General features: G+C 32.4%; 1 protein-coding gene across 1 annotated transcript in view; it reads right to left on the bottom strand.

Moving 5' to 3' along the window:
• The window catches only part of LOC142320036 (cytochrome P450 6j1-like), a 46,444-nt gene that overhangs the window by 5,737 nt on the left and 16,371 nt on the right, over positions 1-24,336 (bottom strand). Inside the window, exons 4-6 of the mRNA XM_075357716.1 lie at positions 19,554-19,751; positions 17,432-17,564; positions 6,452-6,566 (exon numbers count right to left, since the gene is read on the bottom strand). Of these exons, the coding sequence (XP_075213831.1) occupies positions 6,452-6,566; positions 17,432-17,564; positions 19,554-19,751 (446 nt within the window). The remainder of the gene's footprint in view (positions 1-6,451; positions 6,567-17,431; positions 17,565-19,553; positions 19,752-24,336) is intronic.

Here is a 24,336-nt window from a genome sequence, read left to right as displayed (position 1 = left end):
ATACTTTTTTGATCTATTAATTAAGAACTGATAAAGAATCAAGAGAATGCATATATATGTTAACACACGTACATTTTCTACATACATGATTTTTTGTTAGTGAATTTTAGTTTTAAGTACTCTTAGTGTAATTTACTTTTTTCTATACCATTAAAAGTCTAAATCAATTTGTTTAGAAAGTGATTTGTTTTTGTAATTTTTTTAATTAAATTTTTCTTGCTAATCAGAGAAAGCAAATCTCATATTACATCATCCATCACCTAAACTAAATTATTCCAGAATTGATATATATTTCTTCAGAAATGTAACTCAAATAAATGGCAGCTGTACCTGAGTTAAAAATGTGTTATATTTATAAATCAATGAATTTATTTATTCTTTTTTAATAAATAGCAGTTTAATAATCTTCATAAAATATATGGTTCATCATATCACTGATAATCTGCCCATAAAAGCAAAACTTGACATTAGCATTAAAGTGCCCTCAGTTAGTATTACATACAACAATATCAGAAATATCATAATCCTTTGATTTTAAAGTGTTAAAAGTTAAAAAGAACAAACTGCATTTTAGAGAGGATAATAAAGAAAAATGTATTGTTCAAGATGTTTAAAACAGCTAGTTAATTTTCACTAGCTTAAAAGTACATTACTAATTGAAAACACTGGTCAACAAGATTTTTGTCTTATGAGTACTAACAGGTGTACTTAATGCAGGTTTTTAATCCTGTTTTCAAATATGTATTCGGAATTTCTTCATCATCCAGAGTTTCTTTGTTGTTTTAAATTTTTTAATATTTTAAATGTTTTTTAAACCATCTGTTAATCCATCTGACCATTGTCACACACATGCCATTTCCTTTGGTTTGGAGGGAACCCAAAGATCACTCTTCTGACTGTTATTTCTGCTTAATACACATTAAAGGGATTATATCAAAATCAAACCATACAGTAGTGTACCCTTACTTGTAATCTGCAATGAGACCAGTTCAACACTGTGAAGAATTGCCAATACCAAAGCCTTCAGAACATGTGACATTAGATGAAGAGAGCTCAGAGTCTGATAGAAGTAAGGAAGAAAAAGAAACAGATTCTGGTGATACAACTTTTTAACAAAGCAGTTCATCTGAGCCTCATTTACTGACTGAAGAAAATCTTAACAATCTCATGCGAGATTTGAAGTTATCCAAAAAACAGTCTAAAATTAGCTTCCTGGCTAAATGAATGGAATCTTCTTCAAAATAATACAAAGATATGTACTTATTGTAATCGTAAATCTAAATTTTAAGACTATTTTTCTGAAAAAATGGCTTAGTGTTTTATAATGACATTTCTTCTCTTATGAAGACACTTTATATATTGTACATAACCCAACAGAATGACACTAGTCATTGATTTGTCTAAAGTTAGTTTAAAAGCTGTGCTTCTGTATAATGACAATAAATTTCCATCAGTACCTGTGGCTTACTCTGCTAGCATGAAAGAAACATCTAAAGCCTTTAAATTCATATTGGAAAAGTTTCAATATGCAGTGGATGAATGGAATATTTTTGGTAATTTGAAGGTAATTGCAAGTATTCTTGGTCTGCAGCTTGATTACACTAAGTGCTGTTGTTTCTTGTGTGAATGGGAGTAGGGACAGAAAAAATCATTTCATTAGAAAAGAATGGCCTAAACGTGAGTTATTCATTCTTAAACAGAAAAATGTGAAACATGACCAATTGTGTAATTCTAAAAATGTGTATCTACCTCTGTTACTTATCAAACTAGGATTAATGAAGAATTTTGTCAAGACCATGGACAATACTCCTGGTTTCATGTACTTCAAATCAGAAATTTCCTAAAATTAGTGATGCAAAAATGAAAGAAGGAATAATTGTGGGTCCACAAATATGATCACTCATGCATGATGAAAAGTTTGAGGACTTATTGAATCCACTGGAGAAAGCAGCTTTGCAAGCATTCAAAAATGTTACTCAGGGTTTTTTTGGGAAATTAAAAGGCAGAAATTACTGTAATATTGTCAACGATCTTATAACACCTTATAAAAATTTGGGTTGTAATATGTCCTTAAAAGTAAACTTCCTGCTCTTGCACCTAGATTTCTTACCGGAAAATCTTGGCGCAGTGAGCAATGAGCAAGGGAAACACTTTCATTAGGAGATTTCAGATATGGAAAAAAGGTATTAAGGCAAATGGAATCCTAATATGCTGGCCGATTATTGTTGGGCCATTAAGAGATGCTCCACAAGCGAAATATTGCAGAAAATCGTTATTTCTTACTTTCTAGATGAGTCAAATGTTTGAATATTGTGCAGTTAAAAATGCAGAAAGTATTAAAATGTTTGAAATGATTAATGCATGTCTCTTACAAAACCTCGCATGACAGGGAAACACGATATCATGATTGAATTTGGGAGAAAAAAATGCTATTAGAATCACATGCAGGGTGATTCAAAGAAACGGGAAATTTTGAAAGTTGTGTTGGTAGCCGTGGGCGATTGGTACCACTTGATAAGTGGCGCCAGCCTCTCTAATCTAACCTGCCATTTAATTGTCATGGATCCTTGGTGGTGCCCAACGTGCATTTGCTATCAAAGCGTTTTACAAAAACAATGACAGTGTGGAGGGAGTGCGTCTCTACGCACTCCCTCCACACAGATTAAAATGACGGCGAAGTTAGAGAACTTCGCCGTCATTTTAATCTGGGACGGCACGACCGTGTTCCATCAGCACATGGAATCTAATTTTGTTGAAACTGGTTTGGCAATGAAAAAGAAACCTCCAGGCCGTGAGCGAACCGTCCGTACACCACAGAATGTTCAAGCTTTACAAGATGCTGTCACACGAAGTCCACATCGGTCAATTCGTCGTCTCTCAGCATCTTTACAATTGCATAGTTCAAGTGTTCGAAGAATGTTAGTGAAGGACTTGCAATTCCATCCATACAAGTTGCAGATCGTCCAGGAACTGAAACCGAGCAATGCAGTTGTGCGAGCACAATTCTGTAATGTAATGCTTCAGAAGATAAATGATAACGAAGAGTTTGTTCACGAACTGCGGATGACAGACGAAGCGCATTTCCACCTCAGTGGATTTGTTAACAAGCAAAATTTCAGATACTGGGCACAAGAAAATCCTACGCAGCTACACCAGCGTCCGTTGCACAGCCAGAAAGTGACCGTGTGGTGTGCTATGTCATCTTACGGTGTTATAGGCTCTTATTTTTTTGAGGATGACAACAGTCTTGCGATTACAGTGACGTCGGCTCGTTACGTAGCCATGCTTGAAACCTTTGTTGTGGAACTACAAAAGAGATTTCCACCGATTCTTAAAACAGCCTGGTTTCAACAAGACGGAGCAACGTCACATACTGCACGAATATCGATGGCAGCTGTACGCAGATTGTTTGGACAACGTGTCATTTTACGAAATGGTGACATTAGATGGCCTCCCAGATCGCCTGATCTCTGAGCTTGCGATTACTTTTTGTGGGATCACCTTAAAAGCAAAGTGTTCCACAGTAGACCTGCTACAATGGAAGAACTGAAGACAAAGATCCGAGAAGCAATTGCGGAAATTCCAGTTGAGATGTTAGGTCAATCCATGAACAATTTAACGAAGAGAGTTCGTGAGTGTTTACGTAGAAGAGGAGGTCACCTGGAAGATGTCATCTTTAAAAAATAAACTAAAATGTATGTATCCTAAAATGGCAACATTTGTACAATTACATGAAATAAAATTCATTTTCTAAAAAAAATTTTTCATTAACGTTATTTAATTTTTTTAATTTCCCGTTTCTTTGAATCACTCTGTATTTTTCTTCTTGAGACAAAAAAAAATTATTTTTTGTTCTCCATTGAATTTACATAAGCCTGTTATTGTTGACAGGATTATAAAAATAATTAAATTTATATGCATTTATTTATTTCCAAAGTAAATGTTATGGTCACTTTTATGAACTATAGTGAAGAAGGTAGTCTTTCTTTGTTGATTTTTGAAACAATAATCTTGACTATATTTAAATATAAAGCTTATCTGACAAAACAGCAATCACAACAAAAGAGCTCAGTAATTAATATAGAAATTTAAAAAGCAGTAAGGTGCACTAAAATCAATTTTAATGTATATCACATTGTTTAGTGATAAATAAAACTAATATACTGAGCTAAAGGGTTGACAAGTCTCTACTGCCCCTTACCTCACACTGGATGGTGGATGATGAAGTTGTGGGCCTCATCTGTAGGAGTTGATTATTTTGAGAGGTGGGAGCTCGAGAACCACTCCATCAGTAACTTTTATGAAGTAGATGTGGTAGTAATTTTGGTAGTAGGCTGACAGTACCCAGCATCCATCACATTATTGAGTAACTAGACGATAGGAACGGAAGTTCGCAATCTTTATTGAGGAGCTGAGCACTGACAGGCTCAATAAAATAGGAATGCTCCATCATGCAAAATGCTATTAAGACAGTAATCATCAAATCTACCGGGAACGCCCTTGCCGACCTCCTTAGATAGGAGGTAACAGGAAGTATCCACTAAGGAGGTGAAGAACATCCTGTCAATCCGTAAGGGGAGAAACAAAGAACCACAAATCCGCGTTAAAGGGGGCAAGCAGTGGCCCTGAGTCCATACTGGAGAAGAAATTCTATTAAGAAGAAAGTTATAGGAGCGGACACGACCTTTAAAGGGAAGTCCGAAAGGAAATCCTTCATTCATGTGAAGGAACTTGTCGCCAAGACATCTCGTGACATTCTTGAAGGCGTCACGCGGGCTTTCAGGGACAAGACCTCAGTGACGTTTCCGTCTCTCAGGCCAGCCTTCGACACCCACTGGCTTGGTCTAGTGGTGAACTTGTCTTCCCAAATCAGCTGATTTGGAAGTCGAGAGTTCCGGCGATCAAGTCCTGGTAAAGTCAGTTAGTTTTACACGGATTGAATACTAGATCGTGGATACCGGTGTTCTTTGGTGGTTGGGTTTCAATTAACAACACATCTCAGGAATGGTCGAACTGAAACTCTACAAGACTACACTTCATTTATACTCATACATATCATCTTCATTCATCCTCTGAAGTATTATATGAAAGGTAATTACTGGAGGCTAAACAGGAAAAAGAAAGAAAGACCAGCCTTCGACATATTCCAGAGGGCGACCACAACGTGCTTTGGGATGCTGCTCTTAAACTCCACAACATGGGCAGGATTCATATCGGATGGGTCAGCGGTCGCGTTGCTAAACGGTAGCAGGAAGCAAGTGCTAAAATTGCCGGAATTCGGGGCACTTGAGTGCCTCTTAGTGCAAGGGCCCTGACCACTCGGCGCTTTGCTTTCAATTTTGTAAGGCCGGCCATAAGTCTATAGAATTTTAAGAAGGCTAAACTAATTCAAACAGGAGTCGGAGGGTCCATGATTTGGTCCTAAAGGTCACAAAAGGCCGACTGCATTCTGTGCAGCTAGCCAAATCAGCATTCGCCGTTGAGAGTTAACGGCATTCGCTGTTGAGTGGGTTTACGATATTGATAGGTGCAACGCCATTATGAAGGTCTCCAGTGCCCTGCCGGTTAGAGACATCGACGGTGATGTTGTTTAGTTTCTGTATTTCGTTAATTGTCCATTCGATGTTTTCTATCATCGTCTTGACAGTAATCGTGAAGATAGGCAGACAATGAGCAAAACCGTCTTGGTCGAAGACAATTTCAACGATAAAAGTCCATTGTGAAGTGGAACGGTAAGTGACCGCCGCAGCCGTGCTCTTTATGAAGCGATAGCGGGGACGGGATTGACCTGCCTGAATTAAGGCTACGACTGTACTAATCCACCGAACCCAACGGATCAAGTATTGATCATGAGTGAGAAGGTCTGAAGGACAAGACGCTGTCAGATCATGACGCGATTCTGTGTGGTTTCAGTCCTTTCGCAAGCGGGAGCCGAAAGCCCCTTGTCAGTAGTCATCCAGGAGGTTGTGGTTTCCTTTCGGGCCAAATTACTGGCTCGCCTCGACATCACGGATTCGAAGGATCTCTCGAGCATCATAGCTGATGGCTTCAAGGAGACCCATATAAATAACAATTATAATAATAATAGTACTATTTTTTTTTTCATATAGTGGACATCGACTAATGTGGTTGTTATCTCTTATCACAAGGTAATGATAAGGGCTTTTCCACTTTTACTAAAATAAGCAACTGTCAAAAGACCAGTCTTGTCAAGCAGTCATCTGGAAAACAAACTTTTTTACCTCCGGGTCATTGTTAGGTATTGCTTCAGAGGAGGAGATGAATGATTTATAGTGTGTGTGAAGATGTCATGCGTGAACGGGATTCAAACCCGGGACCTCCGGATGAAAGGCCGAGATGCTACCACTCGCACCACAGAGGCCGGCTGGAAAACAGACTTTTCATAAAACAATAAAACCCCAGAAGAATAAAAGATGACACTTAAACATACCCTTGCCACTTAAACATACAATCCATTTCTGAACAAATGTCGTTAAAACTATCAAAAGTTGGTGTAAAGAACACGCATTTATTAAGAAAACATTCTTAAAGAAATTTGTCATTAGCTTAAAAGAAACACAAACACAGATAAAAAAAGAACATCAATAAATAGTAATCCTGACATAAAACATATCAGGTATTAAAGTCTTAGTCGCTCTAACAAACCACTTAATCTTAAAGACTTGATAATTCCTCTCTCTTTTATCATCATAAGATAAATAGATTACAAATTTTTGGTTAATTTTAGCCTCTTTCTGAGGTCTTTCTATAATGTGCACTCTTCTATTATATGTTTCACTGTGAGGTATGAGTCACGGTTCCCATATATTGGTCTCTGTTCTCCTGCAATATGTAAGATGAAGAGAGTCTAGTATAACCAACTCGAGGTCTTGTAATGGCAACTTGTTCTCTAGGTGTCAGAACATTTCTTGTTTTAATGCAAAATTGGGTATTAATGGAATTAAACTTCGTTGTAAGCAAACCCATTTCCTTATTCATTCCTTTCTTATGGGCTGCATGACAGTTTTTAAACTTATCTAATCTGACCAAAGTGACATCAGCTTAGAAAATCACAATCTCATATAAACTTCTTCCAATGTCGAATCGTATAGCACTAAGCATATTCACTGCGATTGAAAACAAGGTTCTGCTAAGCGGCGACCTTGAAGTATACCATTTTGTATATACCTGAGCGATGAATACATTAATTAGCAGTTCTAACGCAAGAGAGTCTTTCTTCCAAATAATCTTTAATGGTACTTGAAAGTCTTCTTCTTATTCCCCAATCTTGTTACTGTTTTAAAATGGCATGTCTCTTTAAGTCATATTAAAAGCTGTTTCTAAATCAAAGAAGACGGGAATGCACTGTTTATTAGTTAAGAAACTATTTAAATTTCCCTTTTTTATATTAATCTTCTGGTCTGTGGTAGAATGAAACTTTTGGGACCCCGTCTGATGAGGTGAAATCCGTTTTTCTTTTGTAAGTACTCACATGAGTCAATAATTTATCATTGCTCTAAAGTTTTTCCTAATGCATTGCTTTAATGAATGCAAATGCTTTAAATTGTTAGCTTTTAAATTTATTTTCATCTATTTTGAACCATTGTTTTTTTTTGTATTAAATTGGGATAAATGTTAGGGGTAGCTTTATATTCTGGTTTTGATGCTTTAAATTGTTAGCTTTTAAGTTTATTTTCATCTATTTTGAACCATTGTTTTTTTTTTGTATTAAATTAGGATAAATTTTAGGGGTAGCTCAAGACGAGATGGTAGCTTTGTGCGTACAAAGGATTTTTTCCCTTTTTTTAAAATAGGAACTATAATTGCTTTTTTCCACAATTGTGGATATGTACTAGAAACCCAAATTTTTTTTAAAAGCTCCGGTATTTTCTTCCATGGAGTGACATTTAGCATTTTGATCATTTCATATCGAATGTTGTCTTGTGTCTGGACCAACTGCTGTTTCACTCAGAGCGTAATTAAGTTCCTCTTCAGTAAAATCTTTATTATAACAAATAATTCTTAATATGAAATGATATATCATTTTCAGTTGCATCTTTATGCTTAGTATTATCATCGTTGCACTTATCATCAGCTTCATAGTAATTCGCAAACTTCTCAGCTATGTCCAAAGACAGTTGGATTAATATAGTCAAGAAGCTTTTCTCCATCATCAGGTAACCTGAAACCTGGTGGTAGAATGATTTACCAGATTCCATTTTAACTTTATTCCATACCTCTTCGAAACAGTCTGTCCTATTATTGAGAAAACATATCTTTGTAAGGTGGCTCTTTTTCAGTTAAGATTATTATTTTGGAAATAACCTTGGATTTTTAAGCCATGGTCAATCTGGTCAATTAATGCAATTCAAGCATAAAAAACAAATAAGCTAAAGGACTGTTTTAAATAAACAATACAAACCTGATATAAGAATAAATACAAAACAATATAATCACATCACAAAGAAAAACATTAGAGTATAATTCTTCAAACAAGTAACATGACATTCAGACACCCACATCCATATTCTACAAGCTCATCTTGATCCTCTAGGGGAAGACACCCTCCAACCACCCCCTCCATACCTAACCCTGATGGGCTTACTGGAAGTCATCTTATAAACCTCAGCATATGACATCTCTCAGTTGCCTTGGTCCAGGATCCAACAGATGCAAATGCCACAAGCGACATTCCCATCGGTGTAATGATTACTAAAATTAACAAAACACATCACCAGTTTCAAGCAAGACTGAAAACTATAATCGTTGAAGGGACTTGAATCACCTACCTACTTGAAAGGTAAAGAGAGTTCACATGCAACACAAACTCAGAAAAATACAAAAACAGAAACATGAAAATAAAACTAATAACAAAACAACCAAAACTGATATAACACTAACAAAACAAAAACAACACTAACAAGAAATCATAACAAAACAAAGTATGCAGGGACAAGACCAAGCAGTACCCTAGATTCCCTCTGCAATCCATTCCCTAGCCAAATAGTACAAAAATTCTGCAAGCACTGACCATTCAGCCTGGTCCTTCCAGTTTTGACTGATGTTAAGCGTTGCTCTGATGGTAACCAGTCGACAAATTACTGCACTACAGATTGTATTTGGTACTCTCATACAACACATGGAAGGCATCGTCCTGCTCCCCACAATGTGGGCACAGACCCGAATCCACCAGGCCAAACCCAGCCAGTCTACTCCTGAAGGCCCCCATGACTGGTAAGAAACTGAGTTACGTACTTGTTAGGGAAAACCCTAACAAGGGCCTCTTGAACTGAAATTTCTCATTTCTCAGCTTGGACATCTTATTTATGCCTCAGATGTATTTTGGGGGAATAAAAAGTTATAATATTATATGCAGTTAGATTATGAAACGTCTACACCTTGTCTATTTATTGAAGAAGAAAAGGTATTGAAAGCATTTTTAACTATTTAAAATTATGGTAAATTATTTAACTATAATGAAATCATAAAATTCAATTCTTATTTGTTTGTTATATTTATTTTAACATTACCTTTTCCATTGTTCCTATATTTATCCCTCATATGCAAAATTGTCTGAAGTAAACAAGACTGAGAATTTTTATTTTGTTCAGCATTTTTTATTGCTTGCTCAGTTATTCTTAACAGTGAGCTATTTAATTCTTTGGAGAAAAATCTGAAAAATTGTTTATAATAAATATATTTTTCCCTAAACATTTCAAAATATAAACATTTAAAAAAAAAATACAATTAAATTAAATTAATAAAGGAATGTATGTATTAGCTATTCATTAGCTTATAGCAGTGTGATAATTTAATTTTTAAAGTGAATATATAATGTATTTGACGGTTCATCGCTTTATAATAGAATTTGTAAATACAACATTTTTTTAAATTTTATTCTTATGCAAACCATAATTTAATCAACATTAATCCACCAAATTCAATAATAATGTCAGTAGTAGTGCTTAACATCAGCACAGTCTTATTGAAGTCACAGCTGTTACAGTGGAATTTTTGTCTCTGTGAATCACTGTGAGTGGATTTGTAGTTACAACATATTATCGTATGTAATTTACTTATTTCTACATTTAATTAGTGCCCAAACAAACTGGTCTTTAATAAATGATTATAATACAATATTTACATCTACCTGCTGCTAAGTAGAGTTTCATTAACAATAATATTGATATTCAACCATACGAAAGAATTCCAAGTACTTAACAGTATTAATATGATAGTACAGATAACAAAATCAAATAGAAAAAGTTAACCCCATTATATTTTTTAAATTTATTTATTAATTTTTTTACTTGATGTTTGATACAAAATTGTGCAGTAGCTAATGCTTAAAAAACTAGTTATTTATTTCACCTACTTTAAAATATTTCTCATAATTCATATTCATTATGACTAGTTAAATATAAGTAGCAGTGAAACATAACTCAAATATTAAATTCTTGATTTAACATGAGGAAAATTATTTTACATGATCAGCATTTTTTTCTCTGATTATCTCAAATGGTACATTCAACCTGCAATCAATATTATGAATGCAACCGTTATAGAGATTAAAACAATTGCTAATTGTTAAAAATGGAATCGTAAATGTAAATGCAGTTGTTGATTTTTCATTTAGATTCTCTTCATTAACACCCTAATTTTAACACTGTTAAGTAAATTATTTAAATGTTTGAATCACTAGTGTAAAAAGAAGATTAACAGTTTTACAGAAACATAAAATATTCCAACTATTCTGATAACAAGCATTTAAAAACACATTAGAGAAGCTGAAAGCTTGGCTTTTCCAATGGTTAGTTTAACCACTATTTGGATAATTTGTACAATTTCTAGACAGAAGTTCTAAAAAAACTTACTAGAAACTTCTTGATCATCTACAATCCAAAACAAGGATCTTGAATTGGAAAATCACAAAGTTAGGTATTTTTTTAATGCAGTGAAATGCAGTGGTAAGAAAGAAAACTATTCAAAACATTTATGATAAAAATGTAAGAAAGGCTAAATAAATAACCTTTCAGTGATCGTTCTCTAATAAAACTTTAACTGAAATGGGTATCTGAATACTAAAAAAGATTGTGGGTAGAAAATGTCTCTGGCTAAAAAGATTAATTAAAAGATTTATTGGAGCCAAAGCCAACTGCTTAGTTGGTATGACCTTAATACTCAATTGATGGGTGTCTTAAGAAATTAAATTAAATTAAATTTTTCAGTTTTTAACAATTAGCAATTGTTTTGATCTCTATACCAGTTGCATTCATAATTTAATTAAATTAAATGACTCACTGAAGATCTCCCTAGATATCTTCATGGGTAACATAGGCAAAGTCATGGGAAGATTATCACTTTTATGACTGGATAAGTTATATTCATAAATTATTTTGCATAATGACTTCCACAAGAATATTGTGTAGATTTGCCAGTAATTCATTAGATATCGTCCCCACCATGCTAAAGTAATGAATGTGAAAAACTCAACTTTTCAGGAGCGCTAAAAAAACAGTTTCAATGTAAACTTTTATACAGGAATGCATATTCGTAAAAGTGAAAACGTTTAAACTAGCCTTCCTAAAAGAGATATGCATTGGATAATTTACCACAAGATGCAGGACGTTCAGATTAGTTGTAAACTGACAAACTGAAAAATGTGATTTTTTATGCTTGTTACTTTAGCATGGTGGTGAAGAAATTTACTCTTGAAATTTGAGGACCTCCAAAAGTATTTGGGTTATCTAGACATAGATTATATCAGAATATATGCCCTTAGGCATAAATTCTAATTAGGTTTCTGCATCAAACTGGCTTCTGCATCTTTCTAAGGATGTAAAGTGAAGCTAAAAAATCAGAAGGCTATAGAATAAGAAAAAAAAATCAGTTTTACATAGAACTAGATGTAAAAAATTTTAGTTTAACTGTGTATGTCTTCAGTTCATAACATGGTTTGACTTTCATCAGGGTGGTCAGTTGCTGTTACTCAAGGCAATACTGACAAAACACTCAAATGTGTCTTAAATATGAAGGAAAAAGCTGTTCTCTACCTCATAATATAGCTCTTGGGAAAAAATAATTTTTTTCTTGCATTTGTATGATAATATTTATTTTTCTTTAAGAAGAAATAATAAAACATCAAAAAAATGATCTCTACAATGATATGATAAAAATAGGTTCAACAAATTAGTTATATATCCACCATTCATTGACTAATGATTGGTAATCAGCTAGGAACAAGGTTCAATGACCATCCAGAGACACCTCAGCAAATTAAATATTTAATAAATCAGCTGCTTACCTTACTTTAAAGAGTTTACCCACAGCTGGCCAAAGAATCCAAAGATTCATTATAAAGTTATGCAGAGAGTGAATTTTAAAATTGTCAAATATATTTTTAATCATTGAATTTTCAGAAAAACCATCTGCATGAATGCCCCATCCCCAAGTTGCCACCACTTCACATGTGAATTTAGAAGTCATTTCATGTACCTAAACAGATATACTATGTACAAACCCATTAGTGAATCAATAAATGATGGTTATTAATATTTAATTTTAACTCTAAATTTTTATAAGTGAAACAACTTACTTAATAATTGAGCCATTTAATATTAAATGATGTCTAAATTTCATCTTGCTAGAAACAACTTTAATTTGGACTGCTGTAATTTATAATTTCTTTATAATGGACATTTTACAGTTTTAATTTAAAACTCTTCCTGGCATTGACCTTTTCTGAATGTAGATTATTTATATTTAATACGATACATAATGTTTTAATTGTATAAATAATAGTTTAATAAATGTGGGAGTTTTTAGAGAACGTACAAAGTTAATAGTAAATGAGATCATTATAAATATAGAAGACCAGAGAAGAAGTCAGCTCAAGCCCAACATTGTTTGGAAACTGTTCTAAAATAAATTTATTAGAAACAAACTGTAAAACATGGACATAACAAACACAGATTATTTAATTGGGGAAATTATTTTATCATCATTAACTGTGAAAATGTGTTGTTGAACAATGATAGGTAACCAATATCTAACCCACCGGGTTGGTCTAGTGGTGAATGTGTCTTCCCAAATCAGCTGATTTGGAAGCCGAGAGTTCCAGCGTTCAAGTCCTAGCAAAGCCAGTTATTTTTACATGGATTTGAATGCTAGATCGTGGATACCGGTGTTCTTTGGTGGATGGGTTTCAATTAACCACACATCTCAGGATTGGGGTCGAACTGAGAATGTACAAGACTACACTTCATTTACACTCATACATTTCATCTCCTCATTCATCCTCTGAAGTATTATCTAAACGGTAGTTACCGGAGGCTAAACAGGAAAAAGAAGAAGGTTAACCAATATCTAATTTTTTAGAATGTTTTTTTTCTCTATCATTTTTGAAATGGTTTATCTGTAATTAGAAAATTAATTATTTATCTTGACTAATTTTGATTGATTAAACATATTTCTGAGACATGTAAAATTTCTTTTTACCTAGTCTTTCTTGAGGTAACAGAATAAGTCATCTCTTTTTAATGAATGGAAGATAAATGTTGCCTTAAACTACTTCATGTAAGGGATGGCCAGTGAGGGTAGAGATAGATTAATTATATAGATTGTAATTCTTTGTGTTTGATTTTACTTCATAGTTCTTCCTTTATAAATATAAAATGGCAATTTTTTTAATGGTTTGTTTAAAAATTTATATTTAATTAATTACTCAGTGACTTTTGAAATGATTGTTTAACAAATGAAAAGGCCATATAACGAATGTTTCAAAAAGGACAACGTGAATGTATTACAAAAATGTAACTTAACAAGATATTAAACAACAACATTCAAATTATCTTTAATAACTTTATAATAGATGTTCAAAATAATTTCCTGTGATCCCGATACAAGTTCGTACACGTTTCATAACATTTGCAGCCACTTTTTGTAATGTTTGCTCAGTAATGTTTGAAATCTCACTTTCAATGTTAGCCCAATTCGTCAAGTGTATCAGAATTGTTTTCAAAAACTATACTTTTTAAATATCCCTAAAGGGTCAACTGCTGTCTGGGGATCTTGGAGGCCACAACCCTTCTGATATCAAACTATGGCCAAAAAATTCCCCTAATATAACCAGCGTTTCATTAGCGGTATGACACTTTGAGTTATTCGGCTGGAATCAACATTTTCGTTCGGGTAAATCTAACATAGCAATAAACTGTTCGATTAAATTGTGATAAACCACACCGTCTACAAATTTGTCAGAAAATAGAAGCCCTATTACACGACGCCAGGAGATCGCACACTAAACACCAATTTTACGTGCGTGTAATGGGCGTTCATCAGACGCGTGAGGATTTTCAGCGCCTGTATTCGACAGTTTTGGCTGTTAATGTAGCCATCCAAATGAAACCATGCCTCCTCGCTGAAATAAACACGATCCAAAATTTCAACAAGAGAATGAAACCAACGACAATACTGTAAACGTTATCCGTGGTCTACTTCTTTCAGTCTTGAACGAAACCGATGCGATTGTAATTTTTTAGTAGTCCTGAAACCTCACCCTGTGAAGATAACTTTCTGAGCGATTTTCTGGATAAGCTAGTCACACATTCTTTCATATTCTTGAGAACTTCTACTATTAACAGTGATGGTCGACCTGTGCTTTTCCGATCATGTACACTCCCAGTCTCACAAAATTTATTAATCAAACGCGGTATTGTTGACTTATTAGGAACTGAAGAATTGGGAAATTTTATCCGAATTTCGTCTTTCACTCGTTCATAAGATTTGTACGCGCAATAAGTCTCAATAATAAACATACGTTCGTCCTTGGAAAACGACATAGTTAACACAATAGAGACGAATTTATACTGGTATAGCACTATTTGATAAGGACATTTCAACTGCTAGTAACTGCTAATCTTAACCCACCGGGTTGGTATAGTGGTGAACGCATCTTCGCAAATGAACTCATTTCGAAGTCGAGAGTTCTAACGTTCAAATCCTAGTAAAGGCAACTGACTTTACTAGGATTACTTTTACACGGATTTTAAGACTAGGTCGTGGATACCGGTGTTCTTTGGTTGTTGGGTTTCAATTAACCACACATCTCAGAAATGGTCGACTGAGTGTACAAGACTACACTTCACTTACACTCATACATGTCATCATCCTCATTCATCCTCTGAAGTATTATCTGAACGGTAATTACCGGAGTCTAAACAGGAAAAAAAGCTTCTAACCTTGAGTACAGTGTTGCCAACTGACACATAGAGAGAAATAAAATTTATCTATGCGTGACTTCTACCTTCTTAATCTTAGGGTTGCGCCCTTTTTAAAACAGCCATTAGTCATAGATTTTAATTTTTTTTTCACATCAATCTTGTGCATTTCTCTTTGCCAGTCTACTTCATAACTTTATAAAAATTTTAATTGTTGTAATCATTAAAATATAGTATATTGTTTTTAAGAAGAATTAAATTATTAAGAAAAATATGTTTTAATTCAAAAATATGACTTGTGTAAAACAAACTAAAAGTTGTCAGCTAACAAAAATTAATTTTCACTTTCAAATTATTTTTACACATTAGAAACTGTTTGTACACTTATTACATTTATAATTTATTATACAGTTATTATTATTCAGATGTATTTATTATGAAATAACTGTAAAAATTGTATAATATACAAATAATGCAAAAGTGAACATTATGTAACATGTATTTATTTTTTATTTTTTTTGGTTGTTTGTGGGGAAAAAACGCTTGGGCGTTATCATCGCCCGGAAGTTATTATTAAAAGGGTAATATAACTCCAAAATAATAAGCTATACAAGGTGTAAACATAATATTAATCATATAATAAAAATTTACTAAAACAAGCAAAGAAGGTAAAATAAAACCCAAAACTACTATCACAGACAAATTTGATAAAATATTAAACATAAAATAATTGAATTAAGAAAGTATAAAAACTTACCTAACTCTGATGGGTTGTGCAAAAATCCCCCCCCCCCCCCGCGGGTAGTAAAATTAAACACATAGAATTAAAAAATCAAATCGAAAATAAAGGTTAAAATTATTAAAAAACTCTCTTTACAAAAAAACATATATAAGTATATTAAATCCTTTGCAGTAACCCAGTACTATGCAAAAAGAGAAACATTCGTTCCAAAACCCTGCCATCATTGCCCAAGATATCACGAATGCTGCTGGGTATATTAAATTGATGATGCAACACCGCATAACATACGCCACATAACAAGTATTGAACAAATAAATAAGAAGTAGTGAATGTGCATAATAAATGAGTTGATAAATATTAGGTATTTACTCACTTCAAAGTTAGTCTATTTCAAGTTATCACTCTACTGTGCACAGGAATATAAGTAACAAAATTATGTCAAAAATAAATGAAGATTATTATTTCTACAATTATCAAAATTTGATGTAGAATGTGGAAAAAACTGTGCTTGTATATTATATATAACAATACTTATAGTTATTGAATTATCCAAGAGAAACAATTTTTTTTAATTAAAAAATTAAGATGTTACATACTTATAAATATTTTTCTGGAATAGATTTATAGGTTTTTATTTAACCAGGATTAAAGCATTAAAATATACTATCATAGATGCACTCTCTCTCTCTTTTTTGTTTATTCTCTGGAACCACTGTAAGATATTACCTCCGAGGATGAATGAGGACAATATGAATGATTGTAAAGTGCAGTCTTGTACAGTCTCAATTCAACCATTCGTGTGTGATAATTGAAACCAATCGCCAAAAAACATTGGTATTCACGATCTAGTATTCAAATCCATATAAAAGTAACTGCCATATAAACTGCCATTGAACTGAGGTTCAAGTCCTAGTAAACTAGGATTTGAACCTCAGAACTCATAACTTCGAAATCAGCTGATTTACGATGACAGGTCTAGTGGTTGGTCTAAGGTTGGTTATTACAGATGAACTAGATGGTTAAAGAATGAACTTTTTAAAGTTTAAAAAAAGTATTTTTATTAATACAATTACAGAAATTTCTTGAAACCATAATTTCAAAAATTGTGAGAAGTCTGGATGAATGAACTAGAGGATTTAATAATTTTTCAAACTTTTTTTGAATAAGTCGGTAACAGAAAAATTTTCTTTAAATAATTTGGTCATGAAAAACTCTGTTTCTAAAATGGAATTTTGTAGAAATAAAAGCCAGAATTGAGGTGATGAATTATTTTTTTAGCTACTCAAACAAATCCTAATAAATCTAAATTAAAATGAGTATAAAAATAAAGCTTACTTGTATATTATACAGTACATTGTAATCATTGAGAATAAATTTGGTTATAATATTCTGCACATTTTGAATTTATTCTTGTAAACAGTGATAATTGTACATATTCATAAGGAAAAACTTATTAGACATATTAAAATACCTTTATACTCCTTGTACTATTTTTATTTAAATAATCTGACATATCTTCATATACTGATCTTACAACTTCTTCCAAATGCCTTAGTTTGTTTGGTGTGAATCCTGCTGAAAGCACTGATTTTGATTCCTTCCATCTAAAAACAGTAATTATAGTTCAGTTATTATTTTTTCAATAAAAATATTTATATATCTACATAAGCTACATCCAAGAGTGGGAGAAGTATATTTCTCTGAAACTGAATTTGGCATGCCAAATACTAAGTTCCATCTGCAAGAAAATGCATCTATACGTTATAAAGATTTGATAAAAAATAGAAATTCTTCTTTTACAGTTAATTAAATCATCAAAATGAAAATTGATTTTTAAGTATAGAAATATTTTTATTTTAAATATCAGAAATTTAAAATTTGCTGACTTCTGTGGTAGTGTCTCTACCTTTCATTCAAAAGATTCTATTTGAATGCCATTCAGGCTTGAAATTTTTTCATATAGTACAAAATTCATCTTTCATCCAAAAACATATGACGATTGTAATTAGGAGTCAGATTGTAATTATGGGAATTTGTAATGTAAATATTACCACATTACAAACTCAGATCTTAAAATAAACTTGTGGTTAGTATGAACATTTTTTTTTTTTAAATGTTCTGTTTGCAATTTTTCCGAGGTAGCAGGGTGTAGTGAGAAATACTTTTGAGAATGTTTTTACTTACCTTTCTTAATATCTACAAAAAAAATACTGTACATTAAACTATCTTTTGAAATATTTTTTCCAACTTCCTCCACTATATAGTAATTTGTACATCATTTTAAAAAGTTAATGAATGGCTACAGTAGTAATGCAAAGTTTCACTAGTTGCTGAAAGGACTGCTACCTACCCTTTTAAGAATCATTCCTTAGGCTGGCCTCTCCTTAGAAACCCACAAGTTATAGTGGCACCTATGGCTATCTTAGTTGCACACAAGCTTTCTCACTAACAGCAAGACTTCATGATTCCAGAAGAGATTATTGGGACCGTCAGCAATAAAAGGATTTTCATTAGTCATAAAGAATTAATTCACTAGTTTAAGTATAAAATTAGGCTTCATTCTCAAAAAAAGAAAATCTCTAGGGATCTTGGTGGCTATATTTCCCACTTCCTAGACCAATTGTAACAAGATTAAAATGGTATTAATAGTCCTTGATTAACTGTACAAAATTTCATAAAAATTGGTTAATCCAGTCTGAAGATATCAAGTAAAACAATGATAAAAAAAGTTAAAAGAATTAGTTTTATAATGAAATTGTCTAAATATATAACCAAAGTGACATCCTAATGCATTGGAATAATCTGATTAGAACAAGAAAAAAGATATATATACCTTTACACAGTACAATAATAAGATGTAATTTAACATTATAAAAGATATAATTAATTTTAATACAATATTTTATTAGTATAAGAATGTTGGTGTTTTTTTCATTTGCTTTTTTTTACTTGAGTCCAGAAATTGCAAAAAGAAAAAAAAAAGGTTTTTTGCCGCACCCTTTTATGTGTATCTGAGTAAGATACACATAAAAGGGTGAAAATAAGGGGCTTCAAATTATGTGTAGAAATTTAACTACTGCTTGAGTGAAATTTTGAGATAAAGAACTCATAAGGTCTGTGTCTATCTATTCCCTTGATCAATTGTGACAAAAATTAAATGACAGTTAATTGATGTGATTTGATTTTGGTTATTTGACATTTGACTTGTCAGATTTCTTGAGCTTAATTAACATTACTTATGTAGATTTTCTTAGACATAGACTCTCTACAAATTTTGTAGCAAAATTTTATTTGTTTACTGACAATTTAAATATGTTATATGTCAAACCTAAAAAATTGTGTTTTGCAAAATCAATTTTTTCTGTTTTACGTAGTAATTTAAAAAATTACTATAGGTACAGTCCTAGGGTCCTTTTTGTTCTATGCATTTGTTAGCCAATGTGTTATTTATTTAACATGGAAATTTTATTTATGTTATTTTTACTTTTAATTTGTTATATACTTTTAATAAACTAAAACATGTTTAATTTTAATTTAAAAAAAAACTTAATTTATTATATGCACTTAAGATTTTAATTGATGGAGTAGTTTACCTTGAACCAGCTCTAAAAAATACATGTCTTGCAATCAAATCTTCAGCATATTCTTCTGATGTATGATAACTGAATTTAGGTTCGTGAAAGTTATTAAATTTTTCAACAAGAACTGCTTGTATTATTTGAGGATCTCTCACCATAAGCACTGGATTGATAAACTCGTAAAATCCTCCAATTGCATGACCTTTCAGCTGACTAAAAATTGATATAATATCATGAGTTAATATTCTTCAAAAATAAATAATTTTAATAATGTATAGTAATTTTTTGTTAATAATCAGGGCTACTTGATAGTAATACTGGAAAAAAATAGCTACAGCACTTTTACAATTTGCTGATTAATCCTCCCAAGAGTTAGTATAACAAAGGAAAGAATATAATTATTTATTTGTAATGTAGAATGAAACAGAAGTATGATTGAGAAAAAGAATAATAGGGATTTAACAAACAAGATTAATTTTAAGAAGTTTGAAAGCTGCTTACAAAGGATTAGGAAAAGTAGAGATAGTAAATTTCTAATTTTTTTAAGGGTGGTTTCAAGAAATGTCAGTAAATGTCGATAAATTTTACTTTTTAATGATTTTCAACTCAAATTTTATTAAAACACTAATTTCTTTTTATAATTCTTTAAAGATAACTTCTTTACCATCGACATATCATTTGTTAATGAGGTATGTAATTTGTTTGAAAATTTAAATAAAATGAAATATTATGGCTTGATTTGATTTAATTAATCTATAATATTGAATTACAACTATGATCTGCTAGAGTTTTTTACTGAAATAAAATACCTAAAAAACTGTCTATAGCTTTTAGAATCCACTAAACTAGAAACATTATAATAAAAATTAATGAAGGAGGAAAGATTATATAAAAGAGAAATTAAAGTTACAACCAGCAAAATGTTAATATTGTAATACAGTTTTCTTATGAACTACTAAGTACAGTGTGGACAAGGAGTTTTTATTCACTTTGATTTGTAATGTTGCTTTATCATATTTATTTACTGTCTGGAAGCTGCACTACTGTTTTTATATTTACATATTAAGAAGTACTTTGAAAATATATGGCATATAAATTTATAGTTTGGTTTTTTTTTAATAATTAACAAACTGGAATGTATTTTAGATGACACAAAAACAATTTAAATGTTAGTGTTAATTTAATTGATTTGACAATTTAGTTGATTTAATCATTTAATATTAATTTTTAAATGTTAGTGTTAATTTAATTGATTTGACAATTTAGTTGATTTAATCATTTAATATTAATTTTTATATGTTTAATCCTTTCCTGTAGTAATTTTACATTAGAATTTCTGTTTTTGTGAAATATTTATCTTCTTTTTTTTATCTTCAGTCATTTGACTGGTTTGACTGGTTCATCCTACATCCCTAACAATTTGTTTTACATATTTCAAACGTGGCCTGCCTATACAATTTTTTCCTTCTACCTGTCCTTCCAATATTAAAGCGACTATTCCAGGGTGCCTTAGTATGTGGTCTATAAGTCTGTCTCTTCTTTTAACTATATTTTTCCAAATGCTTCTTTCTTCATCTATTTGCCGCAAAACCTCTTCATTTGTCACTTTATCCACCCATCTGATTTTTAACATTCTCCTAGAGCACCACATTTCAAAAGCTTCTAATCTTTTCTTCTCAGAAACTCCAATTGTCTAAGTTTCACTTCCATATAAAGCGACGCTCCAAACATATACTTTCAAAAATCTTTTCCTGACCTTTAAATTAATTTTTGATGTAAACAAATTATATATGTTTGTAAACAAATTATATTTGTATATAACTGAAGGCTCATTTCACTTGTGCTATTCAGCATTTTATATCGCTCCTGCTTCGTCCATCTTTAATAATTCTACTTCCCAAATAACAAAATTCTTCTACCTCCATAATCTTTTCTCCTCCTATTTTCACATTCAGTGGTCCATCTTTGTTATTTCTACTACATTTCATTACTTTTGTTTTGTTCTTGTTTATTTTCATGCGATAGTTCTTGCGTAGGACTTCATCTATGCCATTCATTGTTTCTTCTAAATCCTTTTTACTCTCAGCTAGAATTACTATATCATCAGCAAATCGTAGCATCTTTTTCTGTTCACCTTGTACTATTACTCCGAATCTAAATTGTTCTTTAACATCATTAACTGCTAGTTCCATGTAGAGATTAAAAAGCAACGGGGATAGGGAACATCCTTGTTGGACTCCCGTTCTTATTACAGCTTCTTTCTTATGTTCTTCGATTATTACTGTTGCTGTTTGGTTCCTGTAAATGTTAGCAATTGTTCTTCTATCTCTGTATTTGAACAATAATTTTTTTTAAATGCTGAACATTTTATTCCAGTCTACGTTATTGAATGTCTTTTCTAGATCTATAAATGCCAAGTAAGTTGGTTTGTTTTTCTTTAATCTTCCTTCTACTATTAATCTGAGGCCTAAAATTGCTTCCCTTATTCCTATGCTTTTCCTAAAACCAAATTGGTTTTCTCCTAACACTTCTTCCACTCTCCTCTGAATTCTTCTGTATAGAATTCTAGTTAAGATTTTTTATGCATGACTCGTTAAACTAATTGTTCTATACTATTCACATTTATCTACCCCTACTTTCTTTGGTATCATGACTATAACACTTTTCTTGAAGTCTGACGGAACTTCCCCTTTTTCGTAAATATTACATACCAGTTTGTATAATCTATCAATCGCTTCCTCACCTGCACTGCACAGTAATTCTACAGGTATTCCGTCTATTCCAGGAGCCTTTCTGCCATTCAAATCTTTTAATGCCCTCTTAAATTCAGATCTCAGTATTGTTTCTCCCATTTCATCCTCTTCAACTTCCTCTTCTTCCTCTATAACACCATTTTCTAATTCATTTCCTCCGTATAACTCTTCAATATATTCCACCCACCTATCGAGTTTACCTTTCGTATTATAAATCGGTGTACCATCTTTGTTTAACACATTATTAGATTTTAATTTATGTACCCCAAAATTTTCCTTAACTTTCCTGTATGCTCCGTCTACTTTACCAATGTTCATTTCTCTTGAACACTTTTCTTTAATCCATTCTTCTTTTGCTAATTTGCAATTCCTGTTTATAGTATTTCTTAGTTGTCGATATTTCCTTTTACTTTCTTTATCACTAGCATTCTTATATTTTCTACGTTCATCCATCAGCTGCAATATATCGTCTGAAACCCAAGGTTTTCTAGTTCTCTTTGTTCCACCTAAGTTCGCTTCTGCTGATTTAAGAATTTCCTTTTTAACATTCTCCCATTCTTCTTCTACATTTTCTACCTTATCTTTTTTACTCAGACCACTTGCGAAGTCCTCCTCAAAAATCTATATATACCTCCTCTTCATCAAGCTTCTCTAAATTCCACCGATTCATCTGACACCTTTTCTTCAGGTTTTTAAACCCCAATCTACATTTCATTATCACCAAAATATGGTCGCTATCAATGTCTGCTCCAGGTTAAATTTTGCAGTTGATCTCTAAATCTTTGCTTAACCGTGATATAATCTATCTGATACCTTGCAGTATCACCTGGCTTTTTTCATGTCTGTATTCTATTATGATTTTTAAACTGGGTGTTGGCAATTACTAAATTATACTTCGTGCAAAACTCTATAAGTCGGTTCCCTTTTTCATTCCTTTTGCCCAGCCCGTATTCACCCACTACATTTCCTTTCTTGCCTTTTCCAATGCTTGCATTCCAATCTCCAACTACTATTGAATTTTCATCTCCTTTTACGTGTGAAATTGCTTCATCAATCTCTTCTACACACACTCTACCTCATCATCATCATAGGCGCTTGTAGGCATATAGACGTTAACAATCGTTGTCGGTTTAGGTTTTGATTTTAACCTTATTACAATGATTCTATCACTATGCATTTTGAAATACTCTACTCTCTTTCCTATCTTCTTCATTACGAATCCTACTCTTGCCTGCCCATTATTTGAAGCTGAGTTAATTATTCTAAAATCACCTGACCAAAAGTCACCTTCCTCTTCCCACCGAACCTCACTAATTCCTACTACATCTACATTTATCCTATTCATTTCTCTTTTTAAATTTTCTAACCTACCAACCTTTTTTAAACTTCTAACATTCCACGCTCCGACTTGTAGAATATTCTTTTTTTAATTTTCTGGTGATCCCTTCCTTAGTAGTCCCCACCCGGAGATCCGCACGGGGGACTAGTTTACCTCCAGAATATTTTACCAAGGAAGGTGCCTTTATCATTGCTACATGAAAATGCATAGAGCTACATATTCTTGGAAAAAAGCAGCTGTAGTTTTCCATTGCTTTCAGTTGCGCAGTACTCAGACGACTGAGTGATGTTGATATGGCCGTTTAAGTCGTCCTGACTTACGCCCTTAACAACTACTGAGAGAGCTGCTGCCCTCTTTCAGGAATCATTCCTTAGCTCTCAACAGATACCTCTCCGATATGGTTGCACCTTCGGTCCAGCTACTCTGTATCACTGAGCACTCACAAGCCCCCTAACCAACGGCAAGGTCTCATGATTCATAGAGGAGGATATTTATCTAAAGCACAATAAATGTAGTGGTTCTGAGAAGTAATGTTTTCAAATTATAAAGTGCACAAACATTTTCAATATTTCTCTGATAATTGATACTTCTTTAATGCTTTAAATATCGTTCCACTACTTGTTTTTATCATGGAGTGTATATCTTTTATTGACTTAAAGGTTTTTGTTTTATTTATTTGGAAGGTGCAGTTTATAAGAAATTTATT

The sequence above is a fragment of the Lycorma delicatula genome, chromosome 2, assembly GCF_047948215.1.
Source record: "Lycorma delicatula isolate Av1 chromosome 2, ASM4794821v1, whole genome shotgun sequence".
Classification (NCBI taxonomy): domain Eukaryota; kingdom Metazoa; phylum Arthropoda; class Insecta; order Hemiptera; family Fulgoridae; genus Lycorma; species Lycorma delicatula.
This window is presented reverse-complemented; position numbering and strand designations above follow the sequence as displayed.